This window comes from Sciurus carolinensis, chromosome 4 (assembly GCF_902686445.1).
Source record: "Sciurus carolinensis chromosome 4, mSciCar1.2, whole genome shotgun sequence".
NCBI classification, from domain to species: domain Eukaryota; kingdom Metazoa; phylum Chordata; class Mammalia; order Rodentia; family Sciuridae; genus Sciurus; species Sciurus carolinensis.
Window position 1 is genome coordinate 36,176,016 of NC_062216.1, and position 16,555 is coordinate 36,192,570.

Sequence of the window (16,555 nt, forward strand, 5' to 3'; positions counted from 1 at the left end):
ATAATATTTTGTTTTTCTCTTTAATGATATTGCCTCTTTCTATATCAAAGGGTGCTATACTATGGGCTAAATAATATATGCTTAAAAGAAATCCTTCATTTACATTGGTTCTTATTAAAGAGATATTTAGTTTTTCCTCTTTTACAAGCCACCATATCAATCTTTCTTTCTTAGGGCTAAAACACCTGTATATCCATCATATTCACAGCATTTTACGAAATTAAATGCAATTAACTTTTCCTCAGAGAGAATATACTGAGGAGACAAGATTGACTTGAAAATGATCATTCATAAATGATAAATTTTAAAGAATTTTATAAAGCCTGGACAAATGTCTAAGCAGGGATAGGGAAAATAGAAAAATAAAAGTAAACTAGGGGCAGTTAGCTTAAGAATACTTATTATGGGAAATATTAAACACTACACAGAATAGAAAGAAAAGTTATCTTTCATATTTTCATCACATTCCTCAAAAGTTTTTTCTTTTACCTTACACCCTACCAAATTATTTTGATGATTAGAGACAATATATCATTTTATCTATAAATATTAAACTATATATTTCTATAAACTGGGGAATCTTAAAAAGCACCACCACTATCCCCTTTATTATTACTTTTTTTTTTTTTTTTTTTTGCGGTGCTGAGGATTGAACTCAGGGCCTTGTGCTTGCATTATTATTACTTTTTGAAATGTTAAGAATTATTTCTATTATCCAAATTCTTTGTCAATTTTTGTTTTCCTATTAGTGTAATAATCTTTTGTTGTTGTTGTTGGTGGTTTCTTTGAATCAGGGCCCAAAAATGATCTATAGATTATAGTTGGTCAATATATTTCTGACTTCTATTTTAGTCACCATCTTTTCTTTGTAACTGTTCAAAATAATCAGATCATCTTTAGAGATCCTCCATGCCTAATTTTTGAATCTTCCTTTCCTATTGTGTACATCAACAAATTTATCTGGGGGCCCTCTGTATTTTCTTTAGAATGATAATTAGCTGTAGAGAATTATGAGGTCAAGGTGTTTTTGGTGTGGTGGCGGTTGGGGGGATTTGGCATGGAAAGTGTTGTCTATCTCTACCAGGCGGCAGGTGTGTCATTTTTCCCTTTTTAAAATTTTAACAGTCATTCTTGATCATCATCTAGATTCTTTATTTCACTAAGAATTGCAAAATATGTGCTTACAAATTTAAGCATAATTGATAGTTTTCAATTTGTAACTATAATGCTCATCGATCCTCAAATTGTCCTATCATACACATTTAGGAACCTCTTTACATTGACTCCTGAGGCCTTTTATTCTAGTGTTCTGATCGTTTTTCTTTCACTCTGATCTGAAAAGATGCCCTTGACCTTTTCCACTAGACCTGAAATCAAATATTTCTCTAAGAAACTGTTTTTTTTTTTTTTTTAGTGAAAGATGGTGTTTAGAGGACCATAATTTATATGCATAAGAGTTTATTGCAAATGGGTTGACATATAGATCTACAGTAGTTACAATAGTATGATATTGACACAAAAGTAGAAATTTCAGTGGATAGATTTGAAGGTAAAATGCTTTACTTGAAAAAAAAAAAAAAAGTGGACCATGAGTTTGTAGTGCTTTGTTAAAGTATGGGCCCAAAATATATAAAGCAGAAAGTGTCAGAAAATCAAAGGAGAAATAACAAATACATCATAGTAGAAGATTCCAATATAACTCATTGATGGGTCAAGCAGATAAAAATAATCAGTAACTCCCAAAGTGGGGAGTACTCATTTTAAGCACACTTAGAATATTCATTTATGAAAGCTGACCACATATTGAGCCATTAGACTAGTTTGAATAAATTTCAAAGAATTAGGCAGACTAGTTTCTCTGATCATAATGAACTTTCAAGAAATGCATTAAAAAACCAAACAACAAACAAACAAATAAAAACCTGGATCATTTTCACATCTTTCCAAAGAGCCAAAGTAAAAAAAGATCAGCAATACAAAGGATTGTCAGGGATGTGGAGTAACAGGAACTCTTTGTTGTTAGTGGGAGTGAAGTGGCACAGTCACTTTGGAAAACTGTCCTTTTCTAGTGAAGTCGAATCCTGTACAAATCCTGATGGCCAAATCACTCTACTCCTATGAATAGAATGTTCATGGTAATACCTAAAACTTGAAATGTTTGTCAGTAGGAGAATGAATGAATACATTTTGTATGGTCATTTAGTAGAGTTTTATATAGCAATAAAAATAAGTAAACACCATTGCATGTCATCAACACAGTGGTGAGTGAATATAGCTAGCCACCAAGAGATACATGTGAATAGAAGCTGAATGTGATTTCATTTACATAAAGTTCAAAAAAGACAAAAGTACACCTAGGGTTAAAAGTTATAATAGTTACCTTTGGCTTAAAGGAAAGGTAATTTAGAGGGGCACAAAAATGACCTCCTGGGATTTTGATAATGTATTATTTCTTCAACTCTTGACTATTATATGTTTTAACTTTGGGGTCATTCATTGAATGGTATACTTAAGGGTTTTTGTTTTCAGTGTGTTTGTTATACTTCTAAGTTTAGAAACTACTTAATTTGGAAGTCCAGAAACACATAGTTCTAAAGAATAATGAGTTAAAGAAACATGAATGCTCTTTGCTAAAATTACTAAATAAGTTTTGTAAACCAGAATATTTCCAAAATCTCAAAGTGTATCTCCTCAAACATATTATTAAATGCCAATGATTTTACCATGTTTACTAATTTTTTGATGCCGTTTTTCCTGTTCTTGAGTGTGGACTGGACTCAATGGTTATTTGCTGATGAAAAGAGTTTGAAAGGGAAAAACGGTAGACTACAGAGAAGAAGTCTGTCAATTCCTGCTATAACCAATTAAGGTTCACCTCACCAGAAATATGTTGACAGCATGTACTCTAATATCATTTGATGAGAACAGCATAACACCTCTGTGCTATTCTTCCCCCAAATCCATAATATCAGTCTAATGATGAGAGAGTATCAAGCAAACCCAAATTGAGGCACTGTTTACAAATATCCAAGGAATGCTTTTCCAAGTCTTTAAAGACACGGAAGGTTTGAGAAACTGTCACAGATTGAAGGAGCCTAAGGAGGCTTGACAACTAAATACAACCTGGTATCCTGCAGCATTGGATCCTGCAAGAAAAAAAGACAATAGTGAAAAAATTGGGGAAGTCCAAAAAGTCTGTGTTTAGTGAATAGTGTTAATAGGGTAGAGAGTTACAGAAAAACTTTGAAGCCTTAAATGCATAGACTAGAAAATAAGACAGTCTTAATGAGCAATGCATTTAACATATAAACAACAGAATAAATCCAGACTCAACGAATCTAAGAAGGGAAGTCAAGTGAAGAGTAGAAATTATTAAAATATAAACCATGACTGTAATAGAATCAGCATAGCAAAATTTGGTTCTTAGAAAGAATAATAAATTGACAGATATCTGTCAATTTGACTAAAAAATGAGAGAAAAGAACTAATAAAGTACAAGAAATGAAAAGAGAGAAAACTACAGATACTTAGAGAGCATTATTAAAAATTTATGCCACACGGGCTGGGAATGTGACTCAGTGCAGAGGCTTGCCTGGCAAGGATAAGCTCTGAGTTCAATTCCCAGCAACCCTCCCACCAAAAAAAAAAAAAAAAAAAAAAAAAAAAAAAATGGTATTACATTTGAATTTCCAGATAAAATGAAAAAAAAATCCAAAGATAATATCATTGACCCAAAATTATTCAAGGTAAAGAAAACAAACAAACCAACCTCAATCCAAATTGGAGTAAGTGCTGTATACTGGGACATGGGGACCCAAGGAGATCTGGTCACAGTTTTGAAGGGGATATTCAGAATAAGCATCATTGAGAAGGTGTAATCTACAGAAAGACTGGACAGAGGTGGTGAAAAGGTCAGATGGGAAAGAGTCAGTGTTAGGTCTTGATGTGGGACAAGGTATGGGCTTGGTCTTCAAGAAACTATATGAAGTCAAATGTGGCCACAATAGAGGGTGAGAAGGGGAGGGAGGAGATGAGAAAGTTACTCTAGGCAAAGAAATGAAGATAGCTTGAGGCCTTGGAGAGGTCTTATCTGAAATGGAGACCATTTGACAGAGGAGTTTTTGTCATTTTTATTTATATTTTGCAAGTTTCATAAGAAATGATATTATGGTTTTCAATTTTGTCTTTTTTTTGTGATGTTCTAGTTTTTCCATTCCATTTGCTACTTTTTAAAAATTTAACAGATTTATTGAGAAATAATTCATTTTTTGTATAATTTTCCTATGTAAAGTGTATAATTTAATGGTTTTTAGTATATTCATGATTAGACATCCATCACACCATCCAATTCTTAAACCATTTTTTCTTCCCTGAAGAGACCCTGAACCCATTAACCGTTATTCTTCATTCCCTACCCTTCCCTTCTCCACCCCTGGAACGCTAAGCAACCACTATTTTATATATTGTCTCTCTAGATTTGACTGTTCTGGCTTTTTTCATATAAATGTCTTCCTACAATATATGTTCTTAGTGATTGATTTCCTTTACTTAGTGTAGTGGTTCCAAGGTTCGTCTGTGCTGCAGCATGCTTTTTAGCTGCATAGTACTCCAGCCTGTGGATATACTACCTTTATCCTTCATTCGGTGTCTTGAGTTTTGGATTGCTTCCACCCTTTGTCTCTTATGAGTAATGAACATACATGTACACATGTTTGTGGAAGCACATTTTTGTTTCTTTCTGGGTATTTACCCAGGAATAAAACCGATAGGTCACATGATAACTTGCTGGTATAATTATTTGAAGTTTTTTTTTTTTTCACATATCAATTTTCTTTTTTTTATTGTAAACAAATGGGATACATGTTGTTTCTCTGTACATGGAGTAAAGGCGTACCATTTGTGTAATCATAAATTTACATAGGGTAATGTTGTTTGATTCATTCTGTTATTTCTTCCCTTCCCCCCCTCCCCTCCTACCCCTCTTTTCCCTCTATACAGTCCTTCCTTCCTCCATTCTTGCACCCCTCCCTAACCCTAACTCAAACCCTAACACTAACCCCTCCTACCCCCCATTATGTGTCATCATCCACTTATCAGCAAGATCATTCATCCTTTGGTTTTTGGAGATTGGCTTATCTCACATAGCATGATATTCTCCAGTTTCATCCATTTGCCTGCAAATGCCATAATTTTATCATTCTTTATGGCTGAGTAATATTCCATTGTGTATATATACCACAGTTTCTTTATCCATTCATCAATTGAAGGGCATCTAATTGGTTCCACAATCTGGCTATTGTGAATTGAGCCGCTATGAACATTGTTGTGGCTGTATCTCTGTAGTATGCTGATTTTAAGTCCTTTGGGTATAGGCCAAGGAGTGGGATAGCTGGGTCAAATGGTGGGTCCATTCCAAGTTTTCTAAGGAATCTCCACACTGCTTTTGAGAGTGGCTGCACTAATTTGCAACCCCACCAGCAATGTATGAGTGTACCTTTCTCCCCACATCCTCACCAACACCTATTGTTGCTTGTATTCTTGATAATCGCCATTCTAATTGGGGTGAGATGGAATCTTAGGGTGATTTTGTTTTGCATTTCTCTTATTACTAGAGATGTTGAACATTTTTCCATATGTTTGTTGATTGCTTGTAGATCTTCTTCTGTGAAGTGTCTGTTCATTTCCTTAGTCCAGTTGTCGATTGGATTATTTGTATTCTTGGTATAGAGTTTTTTGAGTTCTTTATAGATTCTGGAAATTAGTGCTCTATCTGAAGTATGATTGGCAAAGATTTTCTCCCACTCTGTAGGCTCTCTCTTCGCATTGCTGATAGTTTCCTTTGCTGAGAGAAAGCTTTTTAGTTTGAATCTCTCCCAGTTATTGATTCTTGCTTTTATTTCTTGTGCTATGGGAGTCCTGTTAAGGAAGTCTGGTCCTAAGCTGACATGTTGAAGCTCTGGACCTACTTTTTCTTCTATAATCTGCAGGGTCTCTGGTCTGATTCCGAGGTCCTTAATCCATTTTGAGTTTAGTTTCGTGCATGGTGAGAGATATGGGTTTAGTTTCATTCTGTTGCATATGGATTTCCAATTCTCCCAGCACCATTTGTTGAAGAGGCTATCTTTTCTCCATTGCATATTTCTGGCCCCTTTGTCTAGTATGATAAAATTGTATTTATTTGGGTTTGTGTCCGTGTCCTCTATTCTGTACCATTGATCTACCTTTCTATTTTGGTACCAATACCATGACGTTTTTGTTACTATTGCTTTGTAGTAGAGTTGAAGATCTGGTATTGTGATATTGCGATACCCCCTGCTTCGCTCTTTCTGCTAAGGATTGCTTTAGCTATTCTGGGTTTCTTATTCTTCCCGATGAATTTCATAATTGCTTGCTCTATTTCTGTAAGGTACGTCATTGGGATTTTAATTGGAATTGCATTGAATCTGTATAGCACTTTTGGTAGTATAGCCATTTTGACAATATTAATTCTTCCTATCCAAGAACATGGGAGATCTTTCCATCTTCTAAGGTTTTCTTTAATTTCTTTCTTTAGTGTTCTCTAGTTCTCATTGTAGAGGTCTTTCACCTCTTTTGTGAGATTGATTCCCAAGTATTTTAATTTTTTTTGTGGCTATTGTGAATGGGGTAGTTTTCCTAACTTCTCTTTCTGAAGATTCATCACTTATGTATAAAAATGCATTGGATTTATGAGCATTGATCTTGTAACCTGCTACCTTACTGAATTCACTTATGAGTTCTAAAAGTTTTCTGGTGGAATTTCTTGGTTCCTCTAAATATATAATCATATCATCAGCAAATAGTGATAGTTTCAGTTCTTCTTTTCCTATTCGTATCCCTTTAATTTCTTTGGTCTGTCTAATTGCTCTGGCTAGAGTTTCAAGGACGATATTGAATAGAAGTGGTGAAAGAAGGCATCCCTGCCTTGTTCCAGTTTGTAGGGGGAACGCTTTCAGTTTTTCACCATTTAGAATGATATTAGCCATGGGCTTAGCGTAGATGGCCTTTACAATGTTAAGGAATGTTCCCACTATCCCTATTTTTTCTAGTGTTTTGAGCATGATGGGGTGCTTTATTTTATCAAATGCTTTTTCTGCATCTATTGAAATAATCATGTGATTCTTGACTTTAAGTCTATTGATATGGTGAATTACATTTATTGATTTCCTGATGTTGAACCAACCTTGCATCCCTGGGATGAAACCCACTTGATCATGGTGCACTATCTTTTTAACATGTTTTTGTATGCGATTTGCTAAAATTTTGTTGAGAATTTTTGTGTCGATGTTTATTAAGGATATTGGTCTGAAATTTTCTTTCCTCTATGTGTCTCTGTCTGGTTTAGGTATCAGGGTAAAATTGGCTTCATAGAATGAGTTTGGGAGGGTTCCCTCCTCTTCTATTTTATGGAATACTTTGAGAAGTATTGGAATGAGCTCTTCTTTAAAGGTTTTGTAGAACTCGGCTGAGAACCCATCAGGTCCCGGACTTTTCTTTGTTGGTAGGCTTTTGATGACTTCTTCTATTTCATTACTTGAAAGTGGTCTATTTAAATTGTGTATGTCCTCCTCGTTCAGTTTAGGCAATTCTTATGTCTCTAGAAACCTGTTGATGTCTTCGAAATTTTCTATTTTGTTGGGGTATAGATTTTCAAAATAGCTTCTAATTATGTTTTGTATTTCAGTCGTGTCTGTTCTGATATTTCCTTGCTCATTCCGAATTTTAGTGATTTGGGTTTTCTCTCGTCTTCTCTTTGTTAGTGTGGCTAAAGGTTTATCAATTTTGTTTATTTTTTCGAAGAATCAACTATTTATTTTGTCAATTTTTTGTATTGTTTCTTTTGTTTCAATTTTGTTGATTTCAGCTCTGAGTTTAACTATTTCCTGTCTTCTACTACTTTTGGTGTTGGTCTGTTCTTCTTTTACTAGGGCTTTGAGCTGTAGTGTTAGGTCGTTTATTTGTTGAGTTTTACTTCTTTTATTAAATGCGCTCGATGAAATAAATTTTCCTCTAAGTACTGCTTTCATAGTGTCCCAGAGATTTTGATATGATGTTTCTTTGTTCTCATTGACCTAAGAATTTTTTAATTTCCTTCCTAATATCTTCTGTTATCCATTCATCATATAATAGCATATTGTTTAATCTCCAGGTGTTGGAGTAGTTTCTGTTTTTTACTGTTTCATTTATTTCTAACTTCAATCCATTATGATCTGATAGAATACAAGGTAGTGTCTCTATCTTCTTGTATTTGCTAACATTAGCTTTGTGGCATAATATATGGTCTATTTTAGAGAAGGATCCATGTGCTGCTGAGAAGAAAGTGTATTTGCTCTTGGTTGGATGGTATATTCTATAAATGTGTGTTAAGTCTAAATTATTGATTGTGTTATTGAGATCTACGGTTTCTTTGTTCAATTTTTGTTTGGAAGATCTGTCCAGTGGTGAGAGAGGCGTGTTAAAGTCACCTAGTATTATTGTGTTATGGTCTATTTGGTTTCTGAAATTGAGAAGGATTTTTTTGACATACATGGATGAGTCACTGTTTGGGGCATAGATGTTTATGATTGTTATATCTTGCTGATTTATGCTTCCCTTAAGCATTATGAAATGTCCTTCTTTATCCCTTCTGACTAACTTTGACTTGAAGTCCACATTATCTCAAATGAGGATGGATACTCCAGCTTTTTTGCTGAGTCCATGTGCATGGTATGTTTTTCCCCATCCTTTCACCTTTAGTCTATGGGTATCTCTTTCTATGAGGTGAGTCTCTTGCAGGCAATATATTGTTGGATCTTTCTTTTTAATCCAATCTGCCAGTCTATGTCTTTCGATTGATGAGTTCAGGCCATTAACATGCAGGGTTATTATTGAGATATGATTTGTATTCCCGGTCATTTGGTTCATTTTTTAAATTTTATTTATTTATTTATTTTGACACAACTTGATTCCTCCTTTATTTAACAATTCCTCCATTTGCTGATTTGCTTCTTTGTTTTTCATCTCTTCCTCATGGAATATTTTGCTGAGAATGTTCTGTAATGCTGGCTTTCTTTTTGTAAATTCTTTTAGCTTTTGTTTATCATGGAAGTATTTTATTTCATCGTCAAATTTGAAGGTAAGTTTTGCTGGGTATAAGATTCTTGGTTAGCATCCATTTTCTTTCAGGGCTTGAAAAATGTTGTTCCAGGCCCTTCTAGCTTTTAGGGTCTGGATTGAAAAATCTGCTAATATCCGTATTGGTTTCCCCGTGAATGTAATTTGGTTCTTTTCTCTCACAGCCTTTAAAATTCTGTCTTTATTTTGTATGTTAGATATTTTCATTATAATGTGCCTTGGTGTGGGTCTGTTGTAATTTTGTGTATTTGGAGTCCTATAAGCCTCTTGAACTTGATTTTCCATTTTATTCTTCAGATTTGGGAAATTTTCTGATATTATTTCATTGAATAGATTGTTCATTCCTTTGGTTTGTTTCTCTAAGCCTTCCTCAATCCCAATAATTCTTAAATTTGGCCTTTTCATGATATCCCATAGTTCTTGGAGATTCTGTTCATGATTTCTTACCATCTTCTCTGTTTGGTCAACTTTGTTTTCAGGTGTTTGTTTCCAGGTGTTCTATCCTATTGGTTGTGCTTTCTATGGAGTTCTTAATTTGGTTTATTGTTTCCTTCATTTCAAGGATTTCTGTTTGTTTTTTTTTCAATATCTCTCTTTATTGAAATGATCTTTTGCTTCCTGTATTTGCTCTTTTAACTGTCAATTGGTGCGATCATTCAGTGCCTGCATTTGCTCTTTCATCTCATCATTCAATGCCTACATTTGCTCTTTCATCTCATTGTTTGCTTCCCTGATCATTTTAATTATGTACATTCTGAACTCCCTTTCTGTCATTTCTTCTGCCATGCTGTCATTGGATTTTATTGATGTAACATCTAGATTTGTTTGGGGCATTTTCTTCCTTTGTTTTCTCATATTGTTCAGGTATCAGTGGACCGCTGAGATATTGCAGATTTCCTCTATTGACTTACAATGTCCCTGAAGATTTCTAATATATCCCCTCTTAGACTTCAGTAGCCTGAAGTCTTGGAGGAAGTTGATAATGCGGTGCTCCACAAGGAAACTGCCTCTTTAGGGGTGGTGGCCTTCAGGTGGGGTATATTCTCTGCTAGTGGGTGGACGTGCCTCCACTTGTTGACCAATGGTCATCCAAAGGGGAACTAGGCTGCGGGCTGAGGCAAGGCCTGTTTGGGCCTGTGTCTCTGGTTTTACCGTCCTTGTGGGAAAATCTCACCCAGCAGGAAAGACTCACCCGGTGGGGAGGTTTCGCTGGTTTCCGTCCTAGAGGTTCCCCTCAATCCACAACTACCTCCTGGGCTGGGCTGCCTTCCTCTGCAACGTTCCCAGGGGCCCGGACCTACTCCTGGGTCTGGGAGCTTCACCCTTCACTGAAGAGTCTCCTTAGGCTACCCCTCCTCAGAGAAGCTGCCCGCAGTCTTGGAAACTTCGCTCCGCCCCTCAGCTTGTCTCTGTGCGGCTCTTCCACCAAGAAGCCGCTTAGGTCCTGGGACCCTGCTCTGCACCTAATCGCCTGGCTATGCGGCCCCTCCTCTGAGCAGCCACCTGGAGTCCCGTACAGTCACTCCTCTTTCTCCGGGTAGCCACCTGGTATTCCAGTGCGGTCTCTAGGAGTCCAAGCAACCCACTGCGCACCTCCTCCTCCCGAGAACCGCCCATACCCCTGGTACAGTCACTCGGAGTCCAAGTGACCCACCGCACTCCTCCTCCTCCTCCAGGCAGCCCCCCTCCCCTCATGTTCAGTAGTGGTTGCTCTGAGTCCAAACAGCTCGCCGCGCAGCTTCTCCTCTGGACAGCCGCCCGTAGCCCTGATGCGGCTGCTCCAAGTTCAAGCAACCCGCCACGCTCCTCCTCCTCCTCCGGGCAGGCTCCCGGTGTTCAGGAGCCGTTTCTCTGAGTCCAAACAGCTTGCCTCGCACCTCCTCCTCTGGGCAGCCACCGGAGCCCTGGTGGGTTGCTCAGAGTCCAAGCGCTGTGCTGGGCGGCCTCCTATTTTATGTTTTTATAGACATCTAGCATTGATCTCACATTTTAATCTATTATTTGTATCTTGATAGAGTATATTTCCGAAATGTTTCATGTAATTTTTCTCATTGGCTCTTATTTCATTCTTATTGTTAAAAGTTAAATTCCAATCTTCTTGTTTCTGATGACAGAAATCACTTATTAGTCATCATAAATGGTTGTGGCATTTAGAACAATCATAAATGGTTCTATTTTTTCTGATTTTCAGTTAAGTTTAAAAGTATTTTATGCTTAATCTTGTGACTATCTGGAACTGATTTCTCATTGTACTTAAAGGTGACTTTAGTGATAAGGCAGAATGGTGAGAATTTTAGAAAGGTGGAAGTCGTATTTTGTGAAAGATTTCCAACAGGAGCAGGTTGACAGTTGCCCTTTATTGGCTTGCAAGAGGAGCTCCCAGGAAGACAATGGAGTAATAGTGAGAAGAGAAGGTAATCATTAGTAAAATACCATTTTGCTCATTATATCTTTAATGTTGCAAAGTTCCCTTTAAGGGCAAACTTATGCAATCTGCCTGTCTTGTGATCTCTCTAAGGTCTACAGGTTTTGGAATTTACTTTTCTTCATTGTTGTCTTCTTCTTTCTCCTTCTTTTGAAATAAAACTTACAGCACTCAGATTGTAGGAGATAGTAAGAAACTCTGTGATCTCTAGTCATACTTAGCACATTTAATCACAGCATCGTCCTAGCTTTCAGAAATAACTTTGGAATCCATTGAAAATGTCAGTTGCTTTAGCATAGTCAGTTTAGAAAGCAGGACATGTGCAAAAAGTCATGGGCCTCTTGCCTCCAATTTAGTACTTTGGGTTGTGAGATTTGATTTCATAGAAGTAGCAGCTGCAGAAAGTTTAGTACATGAGAGAAAACAGACTCTAGGGCTTGTGGGCTAAATCGTCTTCAGTAGTGGTGGGATATAGGAATAATGTAGCTTCTAAGGTGGAAAATGGGGTATAGATTTTATGTAGGTGATTTTGCTACAATTTTGGTTTGTCTTTCACATTACATATATTATCATGACATTAATAGCTAAAACATTAAAGGAATTAAAAAATATCATGGGTTCAAGACTGGTCTTTGGTGCTTAGTGACAGTGTAACCTTCAGCAGGTTACACACTTTTTTTTCTTTTTAGGTCCATGATTCCTCATATATAAAATAATAATTAAAACTTTGTCTAACAGTAGTTGTGAGGATTGAACAAAAGTTATTTTTATTTAGCACAATGCCTAGAATACATAAAACTGTTCATGAATTTACTTCTCATTATTGGTTCCTAGTAGAGCCTGCATTGTGTTAAGTTTGCAAAGCAGCATTAATTTAATCAGTTCTGTACCTGTGAGCTAGAGACGTTTGCTCTTACATTCTGTGTCCTACTTGGGGGTGGATCTGAGTAGGGAAGACCAGAAGCATTGATCCTCCTCCAATAGCTAATGATGTCACATGGTTCCAGGGAAGAAAGATTGTTGGACTGCTACTTAATACCTCTCCAAACTAAACCAATTAGAAATAATGTTTAGTTGGAAATAATATGTTTACATTTGTTAGTATGAGAGTGATTTTTTTTATAGTTAACAAAATTTAAATGCAACATTAATATTTGAGAGCTAAGAATCATTCAGGAAAAACACTAAAAAGATGTCCCCAAATAAAAATGGTAGCTTACAGCCAACTTTAGGTAAACTAAATAATGGCAAAGAAAAGAAAGCACAGTTTAGTTTTCTGTCATTGTCACCCAAGATACAGTACATCACCTGAACTGAGGAGAGTTTATCAAAAGTTAACTTTCAATTTTTTTTTAAAATTTAATTCTCATTTTATTATGGTACTTAAAAAGATTCACCTTCTTAACAGATTTTAAGTATACAGTACAATATTATTATCATAGGTGCAATATTTCTCAGTGGATCTCAAGAAATTACTCATCTTGCATAAGTGAAACTTGTCCATTCAACAGCAGCTCCTCACTGTCCCACCTCCCAGTCTGTGGCAAACCATTCTTCTTTCTGTTTTTTTGTCATTGTGACTATTTTAGGTATTTTATATAAGTGGAAGCTTGCAGTATTTGTCCTTCTGTGACTGGCTTATTTCACTTAATATAATGTCCTCAGTTCTCATCCATGTGGTCACATATCACAACAGTGTTTCCTCCTCTTCCTTTTCTTTTTTTCTTTTTAAAATAAAGACTGAATAATATATTTCATTGTGGTTATATTTTCCTTATTCATCTGTCAATGGCCATTTAGGTCATTTTTACATCTTGGCTATTGCAGATCATGGTGCTGTGAACGTGGGAGTGCTATATCTCTTCAAGATATAGAATGTTTTAAATAATTTCAAAAAATCTAAATTACTCTGTCATCACAGTCCAAATGATTGTAAGTAGAATGCTCCTTTGTGTCAATGAGATATACTAATTGTTCTAATTCAGCTTTTCTAAGTGGTCCCAATGTCACCATTGTTTTTTTATCAACTGTGTTTTCAGAGGTACAGACAGGTTTCAGCCCAGCTGTTTGAGTTGCTATTGATTGTTGGATTAATTTTTATTTTTAAGTTAAAAGTATTACAGTCTTTAACAAAAAGCACTTGAGAATGCCATCAGAAATAGAAGTATGTATGGAATGAGCTATTGATTGCCCATGACTCCTTTGACATGGTAATAATCTAATGTTAAAAGCTGAAATATTATTTATGATATACTATGAATGAACTCATTGCTCTTCATCAGTATTATAATCATATCATCTTCAGAGTCCAGTTCAGATACCTTCTTCTCCATGAGGTCAGCCCTCATCCTCAGGCCATAAGTAAGCCCTTCCTCCTTTGAATTCCAATAGCATTGTTTATGTTTCTCTTTGTATTTTGAAGTTGAACCTTGAAATATAATTGTTTTCTTTTCCCAAATAAATTATAAATCCTCAGGGCACAAACTGTTAAATATTCAGATAAACACAGCAGATTATTGTTAATATTCAGTTATTGAATATTCTACTTTATCCAAAGTACTGTGCTTTAAGATATGCCAACATGAGTATTATACAGCTCTTGTCCTTCTTATTTTGTTCCTCAATATGCCTAGTTTCTTTTTCCCTTATATTCTATGATGCTCTCCTATTTTCTTCCTACTTCTCTTGCCACTACTTCACAGATTGTCTCTTCTAACAGACTTCTGAATAATGAAAGTGCTTGGGCTTGTTCCTAAGCTCTCTTCTTTTTCAGTAATACTCTATCTAGATGATCTCATTTATTCTCATGCTTCTGAAATACCATCTTTGTGTCCGTGAGTCTTGATTTTGTCTTTAGTTCAGATGCTTCTTCTGAACATCAAGTTTCACACATTCCACTTGCCTTTTTTTGGGGTACTAGGGATTGAACTCAGGGTCACTTAACCACTGACCCACATCCCCAGTCCTACCTACTTTCTTTCTTTCTTTTTTTTTTTTTTTTTTTTAAATTTTGAAATTGGGTCTTGCTAAGTCACTGAGGCTGGAATTGAACTTACCATCCTCCTACTGCAGCCTCCTAAGCTGCTGGGATTACAGCCATGGGCTTCTGTGCCCAGCTGCAGTTACCTTTGAAGTCTCCTCAAATTTGGTCCCACTCCGGGAAAGCACCTTTCATCCACCCAATTGCCAAGCCAGAATCCTGAAAGTGATCTTTGATACTTCTCCTTCACCACCACAAGGAGTCCATTATCAAGTCCTATTGATTTATTTCAGCCTCCTCTGGTCTTGACTGTAGTTTTTCCCTACACGTCACCCCATAGTGCAGGTTATCATGGCCCCTTTTTGAAATATTCAACATGCTACAAGATTATATATAATGAGGCCTTCTGCAGTCTTGCCTCACGTCAACTCTCCCTTTTATAATCCAGCAACTATAACATTCTTTAAATTCCAGAGATTTGATGAGACCTCTTTCCCACCAAGCGAACCCTATAAACCCTCCCTCTCAACTTAAACATCATTTCCAGAACAGGCTCTATCCAATACCTTGGACTTTAGGTCCATTTCTCCCTTGTATATCTTGATGTATCTGAACTTTTCCAGCATAGCATTTCTAATAATTTGTAAGATTTATTTTGTTGGGTGGGATTATCTGGCTTCTCCATGGTTCTATAAGGTCTCTGGGGGGCAGGGACCTTGTGTGCTTTGTTCATATGCCAAGCCCAGGACCTGACACATAGCAGAGTGGAGAGTCAATAAATTTATGGAATGAGTGACATAAATTGAAATGAAAGTTCAAAAGCACATTAAAATACTGTGCAACAGAATGTGCTTACAGCTTAGTTATAACTTAATATGTGGTAATGAGTTTCTGACTCTTACATGAAGACCTTTGTTCATGACCAAACCAGTCATGTGCTTTTTTTTTCTAATTCATCAAATTTTAGTATTGTTATTGCCAAAGAATGTATTTGACAGCAGGAACTTTTTTTTTTTAATCAGTGTGACAACAGTATTGATCCCCTAATGTTGCCTGGTATCCTTCTAAATGCTTAAAATATAGCTGATGTGATGTAGTTTACTTTCCCATGAAGGACAGAAAATAAATACATACACAGAAATTTTTAGCTGTTGAAAACAACTCTGAATTAAATAAGAGTAATGGCATGACTAGAATGGTTATTGAAATCCTAATAAAAAGGTAATGTTTGAACTAACTGCGGAGTGACAAGATGGAGTCAGCCACTGGAACCCTGGGGCAGAGCCTTCTAGGCAGAGGGGATAGCACCCACAGGAGCATTGCTTGGAATGTTTGAGAAACAGAGTGACCAGTGGTTCCCAGGCACAGGGAATGAAGGAAATGAAGAGAAGACTAAAAGTTGAAGATCCCACTTCTGAAAGTTCTGACTCTGTCTCTTATTGACTCTGTACCACAAATCAAAATCCATGATGATGCCTAGCTTGTTGAAATGTTGCTTATTGAGAGCAAAGCAGTAATTTTATACATCATTGGCAATTTAAACATATTAATGTACCTTCCATAGAATTTATGTGGAGTAAAAACTGGGAAAGTGGATGTTACTTAAAATAATGGCCCTGTGTTTAATGGTTTACTAATTGAGTGTATTTAAAAATAATGTGCTATGTTGCTAATTATTTATGAACATTAATATTTACATTGATTTCTCATAAAAGGTAAAAAAACTCAAGAGAGAACTCTCACAGATGAAGCAAGAACTGCTCTATAAAGAACAAGGCTTTGAAACATTGCAGCAGTGAGTATAAAAAATACTGAAATTGACTTTACAATAATTCAAACTCCCTAACTAATACAAAGAAAATAGAAGTACAGATTACTTAAAAGATTTCTCAAAGAAACCGAAAGTTAAATGTGCAAAGCTCTGTACCAAAAACACAAAAAAACCAATCAACTAACAACAAAAAACTTGGGAAAAATCTATACACTTTGAAAATGTCTGAAGCTTTTGTTGATCATTG

The 16,555-nt window shown here is 36.0% G+C and overlaps 1 protein-coding gene across 1 annotated transcript in view; it reads left to right on the forward strand.

Moving 5' to 3' along the window:
• Nucleotides 1-16,555, forward strand: part of Wwc2 (WW and C2 domain containing 2) — a 221,013-nt gene that overhangs the window by 128,551 nt on the left and 75,907 nt on the right. The window contains exon 5 of the mRNA XM_047549990.1: nucleotides 16,253-16,332. Within this exon, the coding sequence (XP_047405946.1) occupies nucleotides 16,253-16,332 (80 nt within the window). The remainder of the gene's footprint in view (nucleotides 1-16,252; nucleotides 16,333-16,555) is intronic.